This window comes from Chanos chanos, chromosome 2 (assembly GCF_902362185.1).
Source record: "Chanos chanos chromosome 2, fChaCha1.1, whole genome shotgun sequence".
Lineage (NCBI taxonomy): Eukaryota > Metazoa > Chordata > Actinopteri > Gonorynchiformes > Chanidae > Chanos > Chanos chanos.
In genome coordinates, this window is record NC_044496.1 from 4,474,973 (window position 1) to 4,486,271 (window position 11,299).

The 11,299-nt window shown below is 43.0% G+C and overlaps 1 protein-coding gene across 1 annotated transcript in view; it reads left to right on the plus strand.

The window, feature by feature from the left end:
- The window catches only part of unc13c (unc-13 homolog C (C. elegans)), a 94,436-nt gene that overhangs the window by 22,358 nt on the left and 60,779 nt on the right, over positions 1 to 11,299 (plus strand). Inside the window, exons 10-14 of the mRNA XM_030794108.1 lie at positions 397 to 624; positions 1,700 to 1,841; positions 7,321 to 7,490; positions 8,752 to 8,867; positions 9,047 to 9,210. Coding sequence (XP_030649968.1) covers positions 397 to 624; positions 1,700 to 1,841; positions 7,321 to 7,490; positions 8,752 to 8,867; positions 9,047 to 9,210 — 820 coding nt within the window. The remainder of the gene's footprint in view (positions 1 to 396; positions 625 to 1,699; positions 1,842 to 7,320; positions 7,491 to 8,751; positions 8,868 to 9,046; positions 9,211 to 11,299) is intronic.

The following is an 11,299-nucleotide window of genomic DNA, read 5'->3' on the forward strand; positions in this document are numbered from 1 at the left end:
CAATTAACACTGCAAAAAAAGACCCAAAAATTTGTTTTGTACTTGGTGTTCTGTCGGGGCAAACTGACTGCACAGAAAAAGGACAGGGCTCAGTGACCATAGCTTCAAGATCTGATGTCTCATTCAATCAAACAGATACATGCACACATACACGCACAGAGACACACACACGCACAGAGGCACACATACATACATACACACGCACACACACACACACGCACATGTACACACACAGACAGGCACACACAGACACACACACACGTGCGCGTGTGCGTGCGCACATACATACACACACACACACAGACACACAAAGAGACACAAAGACACACACACACAGACACACACACTGATCCTCATGTAACCGGCCCATGTAAACACATTCTTGTTCTAACACAGGGGCTGTGGAGAAGAGCTCCAAGCATGGAGCCGAAGACAAAACACAGAACATCATCATGGCCATGAAGGAGCGCATGAAGATCCGTGAGAAGAACCGGCCGGAGGTGTTTGAGGTCATCCAGGAGATGTTCCTGCTCTCCAAAGAGGATTTCAACACCCATCTGAAGACGGCAAAACAGGCCGTGCTGGAAGGCACATCGAAATGGTCTGCCAAAATCACCATCACAGGTCAGCGCTCCATCGACTGTACTCAGTGTGTGACAGTGCACAAACTGTGCTAAAACGTATTACTGACGCTGAAGTTGTCAATCCCTCAGTAAAAGAATAAAGAAGGAAAGAAAGAAATAAAATGAACAGAGAGTAAGGGTGGCCAAATATGGGCAGGCTAAACTCAGTCTTTATTTGGTCTTGGAGCCCAATCTGTACCTTCACTTAACATAGTTCTCTGTGGATTCAATAAATTATAGCCAAGCTTGTGCTTCTGCCAATGTGTCAATACACCAGAGAAAGAGTAGGAGGGGGAGAGAGAGAGAGAGAGAGAGCGAGAGAGAGAGAAACACGGTCCACAGTTTCATTTATCTCTAAAACGCCATTGACTCTCTGTATTTTCGAATGTATATATTGACTCATGGGTTCTTCATTATTTATTAGATAAACACAGAGTGCTATTGATTATTTCACAGCTTGACAACAAAGTTCAGTGAAAAAAAAAAAATAGAAATCGAGTATGCTTCATCTGATGTCTTTTATGTTGTCAGCTCACGAAAAAGAAAAAAAAGTTCATTTTTCGCTTTCTCAACGTTCGTTTTCCCACAAATGTGAATTCTGTCATCTTCTCTTAGATATTGCACCAGTCACCATCACTATCCAACACCAGGATGTATGTCGAGTGAATAATTTAGCACAATGCCCATTCACATTTAATGACGACTCCTCTCCTTCCTTATATGGAGCTGAGAAATGCTTCCAGCCTGATGTGGAACAGTAGCATTGGCTTCTTCCAACTTCCCACTGACTCAGACAAATTACATATAATGAGTACACTGCATAGCAGGAGCTGATGTTTTCAATTTATGGTGTCTGTTCAGACTGCACGTCTAATAAAACCAGCCAAATCATTTTGATTCTCTCACTTCTGAGTTTCTAAACCGAAGGCAGCCGTTCATTTAAGGACACTCAGGCCGGTTTCAGGTCTTTATAAGGTCTCGTAAACACTCAAATGGTGCAGATTTGATTTCTCTTTTTTTTCTGGTTTTCTAGAACTTACTCTCAGTTGATATTTTCTCTCTTCCTCTGCTGTCAGTGGTGTGCGCTCAAGGTTTGCAAGCCAAGGACAAAACGGGTTCCAGCGACCCCTACGTCACGGTGCAAGTCGGCAAGACCAAACGCCGAACCAAAACCATCTTTGGCAACCTCAACCCTGTCTGGGACGAAAAATTCTTCTTGTGAGTCATTATATGTTGTGTTGTGTCAAAGCTACATTCCAATAACAGAAAGCGTTTTTTTTCCTTTTCTTATCCTCACCCAAAACTCCCATCCTGTTTTGCTTTCATCGTCTTTCGTCGTGTAAATATGAACAACTCCAGTGATTGCTTGTCTCTGTTCATTCACGTTAGGCTTTTTCAGGGTATGCCAGTTACACTCTTACAATCACCCTCCAGCTCCACTCCGTGCCGTTATTTCATAAAGTGTTTCTCCATACCACACAGATCAAGCCGTTAGGCTCTGAAAGGAAACTAATGGAGAACCATTTGTGTGCCTGCTGGCTCTTTACCCTCAACCACCACCACCACCACCACCCCCCCCCCCCCTCACATTCCCACTCCCACCCCACGGCAGAATAGCATCATTTCTTTTCGTATTCCTGGAGGGATCCACGTTGCCTGGTAGATCCTTTAGCCTTCCAGAATCATCCCTGTTGTCACATTAGAGTGACGAGTGAGTTTGGCCTCACCTCCATTCATTTCCCTTCTAAAGACTCTCCATGGAGAACCTGTGACCCTTACACTGGACATGGTATAATGTCAATGAAAAGAGAGCAGAGAGAGGTAGAGAGAGAGAGAAACATAGAGAGAGAGAGAGAGAGAGAGAGAGATTCAGAGCTCTTATAGAGTTTGACGTTCTGTCTCTCTAGAGTAATCCTCAGATAATCTTATAAACATCATTGTTATTGTTCAGTATCGAACCTGTTGACCTCTAAATGACTGGTTGATCGGCTGTTAGATATGGATTGCAAGATCATCACTGAACTAACACTGTTGTGGTGTGACGCTGTTTGGTATAATTATTGATTGAAGGCATTTTGGTTAATTATGCACTATGTGAATTATAGGTCCTTGCCTCGATGGCTGATTTAGATGTTGTTAGAGATGACATTTTTTTTTGTTCCTTGCACTTGTTTTGAAATTTAAATCTGTGAATTTGACATACTTTTTTCTCCAAGTGGCTGACAGGCCTCAGACTCCAGAGGGTTAGCTAAAACAATCATTGTGTTATTTTTTTTTCCCTTTAAATCCATTTGAAAGAGCAAGGGAATTTGGCACCTTAGTTTTCTCTACAAACAGCCTATCTTCAGCATCCTCCCCGTTTATGAATGTTGTTATAAGATGCGTTATGAACTCAACATAGTACATTTTACAGTCTTTAACTCATATATTGCCTATTGTACATATGCATATCGCCCTTCTAGTAAGTATATGCAGATGTTTGGCTTTCAGTCCTTAGCATAAGCTTTAAATGTCCTCCATAGAACACCCATCGTTGTAATTTACTGTTCTAGGATGTGCTGTCTGTATTGCAGGAGCTGAGTTGGCTGTCAGATGGGGGGTGGGAGGGTGGGGGTGGTCTTTTCGCCTACTTAAAATCAACTCCTCATTTTAAGTGGCCCTCGTCTAACAGCACTAAACCGCCTGTCTACCGTCCTCTCGTTTTGTTTTTCTCCTCTAACAGACATATTCTTTGAGTATACTGTGAATACGCTGTCGAGCCAGGATAGGAAGCTTTGTGTGAAATTGTGTTTTATTGTTATTTGTCCTGCGCTGTAGTCATATAAAGGATGCATCACCCATAACGTGATCAGGACCGCTCTGACATCGGTAATGTTCATGGATATTGAACAGAAGACATATATATGTCCTCTGATAACATGATGCCTCTGGGCCATATGATCTTTTTCCGCCTCAGACTGTACACACTGAGAAAGACTAATGTCCTGCCATTTAAGGTGCGCTCAGCCCATGACATCGAGTCTTGTGCTTGCTTAGCAAATTAAAGAGCAATATATCGTGGGCTGTTATGTATGTCAGCGGAGTGTGGCTTAAGGGTGAGAGGATAGTATCTCTCTGCACTTAGAGTAATGCTATATTGATGGTATTGAGGACAGGAGACCATCTGCTGGCCTGGGTTTCCATGGGAGGCCATTGATCATGCTTTCATTCCAGTCTTGTGCCCTGTGCACCAACCGCTGATACCTCCACGGGCAGGAGGGCCAATTAAACACAGAGGAAACAAGGGAGGAAGCTATAATTTGCTGTAATCTGCATTTCCCCTGCTCAGATATAAGTTTACTGCGGTCTCTTGCTATGTAGAGGCAGCGGTAGAGGCAGATGTTGGGATGTAACAATTAGAGAAGATCATTTATCACTGGTGCAAAAAAAAAAAGCAAAAAAAAAAAAAGAGCCACAAAACTGGAACCCATTAGATCGTTTCATTCATCCCAGAGCTCTTAACATGTAAGACATGAAAAATAAAAGGCCAGAACCAAAAAAATAAAAAAATAAATAAATAAAAATAACAGCACCTGATGCACAGCTACTGACCGAAAGCTGAAAAAAAAGACAGAGTTTGGATTAGCCCTTTTAAATGTTTAGCAACAAACTGACCTCAGGCCTGTACTATTATTCGCAAACATATCTGTGATAGAGTCTTAATTTTGTAAGTCATGATGCTTTGATCGTACTTTTTTACTGCGTTTAGAGTTGCAGTACCCAATGAGCGCTTGCGATGATTTACTTTATAGCGATCATAAAATGGTGATAAAGAGTCTTATCTGTTCACAGTACGCCAGTTGCTCTCACATAAACCAACCCTCACAGTCACATTGTTATATTTATTTTAGCCATTTTTCTTTTTCGCTCTCAGTTTGCGCCTTGCTCTGCACATGCTTAATGGAAAATGGAAATGTGGATGTTAGAATCTCCCAACGTGTATGAGTGATGCTGGTGGCAAAGTGATGGATTCAATGATTTAAAATGCTTAACTTTCTGTGCCTCATATTATTTACTGAGAAATCCCCCCGAACCCCCCTCCAAACTGTTGTTTTTTCTTCTAGTTCTTTTTTTCTTCTTTTCTTTTTTTTTTTTTTTTTGGAATGAAACGACATTAGAGTAATTGTATTATAAGTTTCCCCATTCTTTGTTCACTAAGGTGATGAATAACTGTAGTTTAAATCTGCTTTGACATTTTTCTCAACTACTTTTCTAAGTGTTAATTAGTCACGGAGAGGGAGAAAATTTTATGTGAGTTGCAATTAGTCTGGATGTCAAAGGAACGGAAAGGACCGTCCACTGGTGCAGATTCAGGACCATGGACAGGGACAGGCTCATAGGAGTTGGGCCTCGCTTCTACCAATGCCGGCAGTACTCTGGCAGTCCACAGAGGGCGCACTGTCAAAATCCTCTACACTAAGGGAATTACCCTCTTAAAGTCAGTAATGTATGCACTCTCCCAGAAGTGGAAAGTGCTACGTTTCTTCTCCAGGATAGCTCCTTGTATTGAACTGTTGAGATAGCATTGTTATTTAAAAGAGACTGAGTCACAGGATTTTGAGGACTTAGCGGAGGATAAGGGAACCTTTGCTTTTGGGAGAGGATTCCATCTTACCCCCATTGTGTTTGATTCCTGTACAACACAGGCATAAAACGCGTTCACAACTCGTTTTTTATTTTTCCATTCTCTGTCTTCTTCTACTTCTTCTCTCTCAAGCTCTCTTCTGTGCGCTGTGCTGGTTTCTGTCTGTAAGAACCGTAAGACAAGTTGGATGCTTTTAAAAACGAAAATCTTGCAGAGGATCTGCACTGGCAGTGTGAAGACGGTTTGTTAAGGACGTTTTGCCGTCGACGGTGTTGGCGGTTGTGCAGTACCCCCACCTTTTTTCTCCATAAGTCCTGTGTCACAAATTCCAAAATTTCAATAAGACTGTGTCAAGACGCTTCTGTTCTCAGTTCTCATTCACGGAGACGAGACACGGATCCCTCAGTGAGGGACGAGCCAGATCAACATGTTGAGTCAGATGCTTTTTTTAAATTCCCATCATATAGTCCAGTCATTCCCGGTGTTTTTATACATCTTTAAAAGAAATGTCAAACTATGTGACTCATCGCGCCCCCCCCTCATGCCTCACCCCACCCCCATCCCACCACCCCCACCCAACCACCCCCTATAAGTCGGCCCCTTCATTTCATCTGGCAGGCCTTGCGAGCCCACCTCTCTCCCCAGCAGGGACATCCATCTGTGGGCACAGAGTTGCCTGCCCCAGGCTCCCCCCAACCCCCTCCTCCAGCCACAGTGTTCCTCAGTGGGAAACACACTGAGCGTAAGCAGGGATTCCTCTGGATGACTGTATATAGCGTGGGTGGGGGGTGGGGGTGGGGGGGGGGGGCTGATGTCAATGCCTCCTGACAGGCCACCGTGGGAGAGGCCAAACTCTCGCATGTCTTTCTACACCTTCTAATTTATTTTGTCAAACATAAAGCTAAAAAAAAAAAGAAAGAAAGAAAGAAAGAAAGAAAGAAAGAAAGAAAGAAAAAGAAAGAAAGGAAGAAAAATGGACAGAGAATATGCACATGAAACGAAACCAAACTTTTTCTCTGTGATGAATCATACATAACAATACAGATGCCTCCAGGACATTAGACTTGTCACTTTAGTTTGTGCTGTAGGGTTGCAGTAAGTCACAGTGTTTCAGCATGCTGTCACGGCCATAAAGAACCACGCCAGCTAAGAAAACAGATGGAACCTGCTCTGCCATGGGTTTTTTTTTGTTATTGTTGTTGTTTTTGCTTTTTTTTTGGCAAAAGCTTGCATTTTAACGTTCATTATGAGATTTCCCTCAGCCCCGAAGTGTAAATGTCTGACAGCCAGACAAGCACCTCCCCTCTGTTTTGATGACAAGGTCTCTAATGAATATAATTTTAGACAGTTTAGCCAGAGTGAACAGGGCCTCTGAATCACGCCTGGTACTTTGTTTAACCTGCTTAATTAGTACTGTTAGCGTTAAATACCAAAAACAAGCTGTTTGGAGACATCTTGGTGTTACAGCTCCAGAATTATAACAAAAATGACACGAATGAATTATAACACTTTGTTTTTTAAATCTCTCTATCCAGAGCTGTTTTTTTTCCTTTTCTGTTTTTTTTTTTTTTGGTAATGAAGTCTCTCTGATTTTATAGGGAGTCTTTCTCACACCTCATTTCATGTACAGTTTAGCTGTAAAACACTGGCAAAATGTTGGCACACTCAGGCTTCTTCCCTTTGCTTAATATCTGAGTCCGAGAATTACCTTTGTTTTTTTTGACATGTTAAACACCCAAACGACACAGGGGCGAGTTCTGGGCAGTCTGTGTGAGGCTCCACTGGTCGAGCAGAGCTTTGGCACTGCTGCTGTTTGCTCCATTGGCTTCACCATCATGATTTCTTTTACAAATCTCCTGTCCTGTCCTCCTGCTGACTAGAGGCTGGAGAATAAGTGCCCTGTTTGTAGATTCAGTGGAGCATGTGACCTTTAATGGCAGTTTAGAAAGCATCTCTTCCTGGCAGTGTTTGCCCTTTTTTTTCTTCCTTCCCTCCTTCCCTCCTTCCTTTCTTTCTTTCTTTCTTTTCTTTTTTTCTTTTTTTATATAGACTCTCTGCTCTTCTCTGTTCCAGCGAGTGTCACAACGCCACAGACAGAATAAAGGTGAGAGTTTGGGATGAGGATGACGATATCAAGTCACGCGTGAAGCAACATTTCAAAAAGGAGTCGGACGATTTCCTGGGGCAGACCATCATTGAAGTCAGGATGCTTAGTGGAGAAATGGATGTTTGGTACAACCTTGGTAAGTTCTGCTTGGGTATAAACCTCAGAGTTTGGTAGAACCTCAGTGTTTGGTTTTTCCGCTGTATTTGACGTAACCTTGGTGTTTAGTGTAACTTCAGTGTTTGGTAAGAACACATTGTTTGGTATAACCTCAGTGTTTGGTATAATCGCAGTGTTTGGTATAATCTCAGTGTTTGACATAATCTCATTGTTTGGTATAATCTCAGTGTTTGGCATAATCTCAGTGTTTGGTATTATCTCAGTACTTGGTGCAACCTAAGTGTTTGGTATAACCGTGGTGTGTTCTGAACCCACAATTCTTAAATTTGAACTGTACTGACTACTGAAACATGGAAAATGCAGAACATATATGCTATTGATTACTGTAAATAAAAATGTGTACATTAGAATAACAACGACAACAAAAGGATTACGACAGCATTAAAAACACTGTTGTTTTTGGAGTGCCAAAAATATGCTCATGTTTTGCTTTGCAACACTGCGTTTTGCAAACACATGGCTTCATGATCGTCACGTTGGCCAAAAACCAAATGTGACATTTGCCTCCATCTGTTCTCCTCTGTGAATATGAAAAATTTTGAAATAATTTAATGACAGGGCTGGTCTGACAGCCTCAACAGTCAACACAAGTGATCCAAATGACGTTCCCTCTTAAAAAAAAACCCAAAAACTGAAGGCCTCACACTGAAAGCGTTTATTCCGGAAAAAGAACGTCCTCAGAACATGGATTAAATTCTGGGAGGAGACAGATATGAGGAGAGAGAGAGAGAGAGAGAGAGAGAAAGAGAGAGAGAGGGAGAGAGAAAGAGAGGAAGAGAGGGAGCGAGAGAGAGAGAGAGAGACAGGGGAAAGGGAGAGAGAGAGAGAGAGGGAGAGATAGATAGAGAGAGAGAGAGAGAGAGGTTTGACCCCTACCAGCGTATTCTAGTGAATCAGGCTTGTGATGGAGCATTGTAACATGACTGCAAGGTTTCCAGGTCCTGACCTGCATTTCTCTCTGCCCCCCCCCCCCTTCTGTCCTGATCTGATCTATTATTGATGGAGGGGCAGGCAAGAGAAATGAAATAGACACTGCAGCTATGGTACAAAGGCCTGTGGGGGAGAATTTTGAGTCTTCCCCCTGATCATTTTCAACCCTCACCAACCCCCCCCCCCCCCCCCCCCCCCCCCCCCACACACACACACACACACACACATACACACTCACTCACACACACACATACACACTCACTCACACACACACTCGTCTGTCTCCACAGAAAAGAGGACGGATAAGTCTGCGGTGTCAGGAGCCATCAGACTAAAGATCAGCGTGGAGATGAAGGGGGAGGAGAAAGTGGCCCCGCCCCATGGCCAGTACACCTGTTTACACGAGGTACGGCCGCGCAAAAGCAAACGCTGACCCATCCCGTCAGGGCTCACGTCACAATGAATTTTACCCCAAACCCCTCCGCTACAAAATCACGCTGCTTTTTTTTTTTTTTTTACTCATTCTTCCCCGTTCTGTGTGTGTGTGTTTATCGACTGATCGTAAACCGCCCGTCTGCTGTGCAGAACCTGTTCCATTACCTGACGGAGGTGAAGAACAGCGGGGTGGTGAAGATTCCAGAGGTCAAAGGTGATGAGGCGTGGAAGGTTTACTTTGACGACGTCTCACAGGAAATCGTGGATGAGTTCGCCATGCGGTTTGGAGTGGAATCCATCTACCAGGCAATGACGTGAGTGTTTGGGATTTAAAAAAAAAAAACAACAAAAAAAAAAAACAAGCCATCACATCCGCTGGTGGATGCTTTGTTTTTGTTCTATTCGCCCACTGACAAAATTACATTCTCAAAGCCTCAAATAACTGTCTGTTGACTAAGTAAATACACTAAAAGTAATCTTTCAGATCCGCTTTTTACCACAGATTTCATCATACGTGCATGGTATTTGTTGGAAGCTGAACTAATTTGCTGGTTTTCGTTTAGCTGAGCACAGACTTTGAGCCTACCCTTTGGTGAATGCCCGGAGCTGGTTTACAGGGAAACAAAAAGAACACCAGGCATTTTTCACACAAAGTGTGCATTAGTTTTAAACAGGAATCCATTAAAGGCCCTGCTTCTCAATGGACAGACATGGAGAGCTTAATGTTTTTTATATATCTAAAAAGAATGATTGGCTTTATAAATCACAATGTCTTTCCAGTTTGGAAAGATATGCTTTCGAGGAACTTTCCCATAGATAAGAAGCTTGAGGGAATTCTCCAGAGACTCCGAGAATCTTCTCCAACATCTTGTTTAATGAGGAGAGGCATTCTGTGGAGGCTATGTTTGTAATACTTAATACACAGACCAATAATGTCCAGGCTGCACTGAGAGTGCGTTGAGAGTGCCATGGAAGTCATTTTTTTTTTTCCCGCTTGGAGCCTTTTTCTTCTACTCTCTCACTATTCATTTCCCCCAAGTATTCCTGGGCAATTTTGAGATTGAAAGCAAAAGTAATTAATTAGCGTTCCCAGTTTGTTGTAGCTCTCTTCAGAAGAGCGTTACTGCGAGAGGAGCCGGGCTGCTTGTAATGAATCAAACTTCCAGGCAAACTCCTCCCCTGTCAGACTCTCCCCGGGGCTCTCTGTGTTACTGCTGTCAGAGACTCGGCCTGCGTCCGCATGCCCCAACATACAGCACATCAACAGAAATGCAGGGTGGATGTGTCCGTCGTGTGTGTGTGTGTGTGTGTGTGTGTGTGTGTATGTGTGTGTGTGTGTATTTGTGTGCATGTGCATATTTATGTGTGCGTGTGTGCGCGCGTGCGTGTGTGTGTGTGTGTGTGTGTGCGCATGTGTGTGCATGCGTGTGTATGTGTGCGTCAGTGCGTGTGTGTGTGTGTGTGTGTGTGTTTGTATGTGCAAGACAGTTGCCCCAGAGAGACATGGAGAAAAGCTTTGCTTTTTACTCCTATTTCAAATGAATCATGCTCCACCAGGCAACAGCAGTTCAGCTCACAATGTACTGCTTTCCCACTGACCACTGCAAACTGACTGAACTTGGCTTTGCTTAGCCAGATATAGTCACTGCCAGGGTTTCCCTTTCCCTCCTAACAGATCAGTATTAAAGACATCTACCAAACCATCATTTATGATGCGTGCGTGTGTGTGTGTGTGTGTGTGTGTCTCTAGCACGTGTCTCTACTTGTATTTGGCAGTCGTGTTGTCTTCCGAATTAATTTATTTCTCTTCACTAAAAATGAACTGAATCCAAAAAAACCCTTGTTCTCCCCCCCGTTCCCTAATGATTGTGACTTCATCTTCTGTAGCTCAAAACTGTTGAAGCAGAGCTCAAGCTCAACAGACATGTGCTCGGGATCCAGTACATTTAGAAAGAATTGTCACTTCCATTTTCCCTGTATCAGGAAAATCTTCTCTCCGAGATCCTACTGAAGTCAACTCCAGTCTGCCAACATTTCTCCAGCACTTTAATCAGATTATTGGTTTATTAATCCAATGAACATATACTCAAAAGAATGTAATATTCCACAGCCAATATCTCATTCCCCAGCCTCAGGTGACCTACATTCTGCGGCTCAGCTCTGTGCAATATTGATTCAGTTGATGCATTACTCCCAGAGCCAAGTATTCCCTTTACAGATGTGTCCAGTCCCTGCGCGGTCCCCATGGTCGTATGCAGAGATGCAGCTTAACATGGTGAAAATGCTAAACACCTCATTTTATATCTCTCACTGCAGAAGAACGAGCTTCTATGAATATCATAAATCTGGGACATAAATACATTTGAGTGTCTACTGGTGGATATTTAATGTATGTTTTTTAGT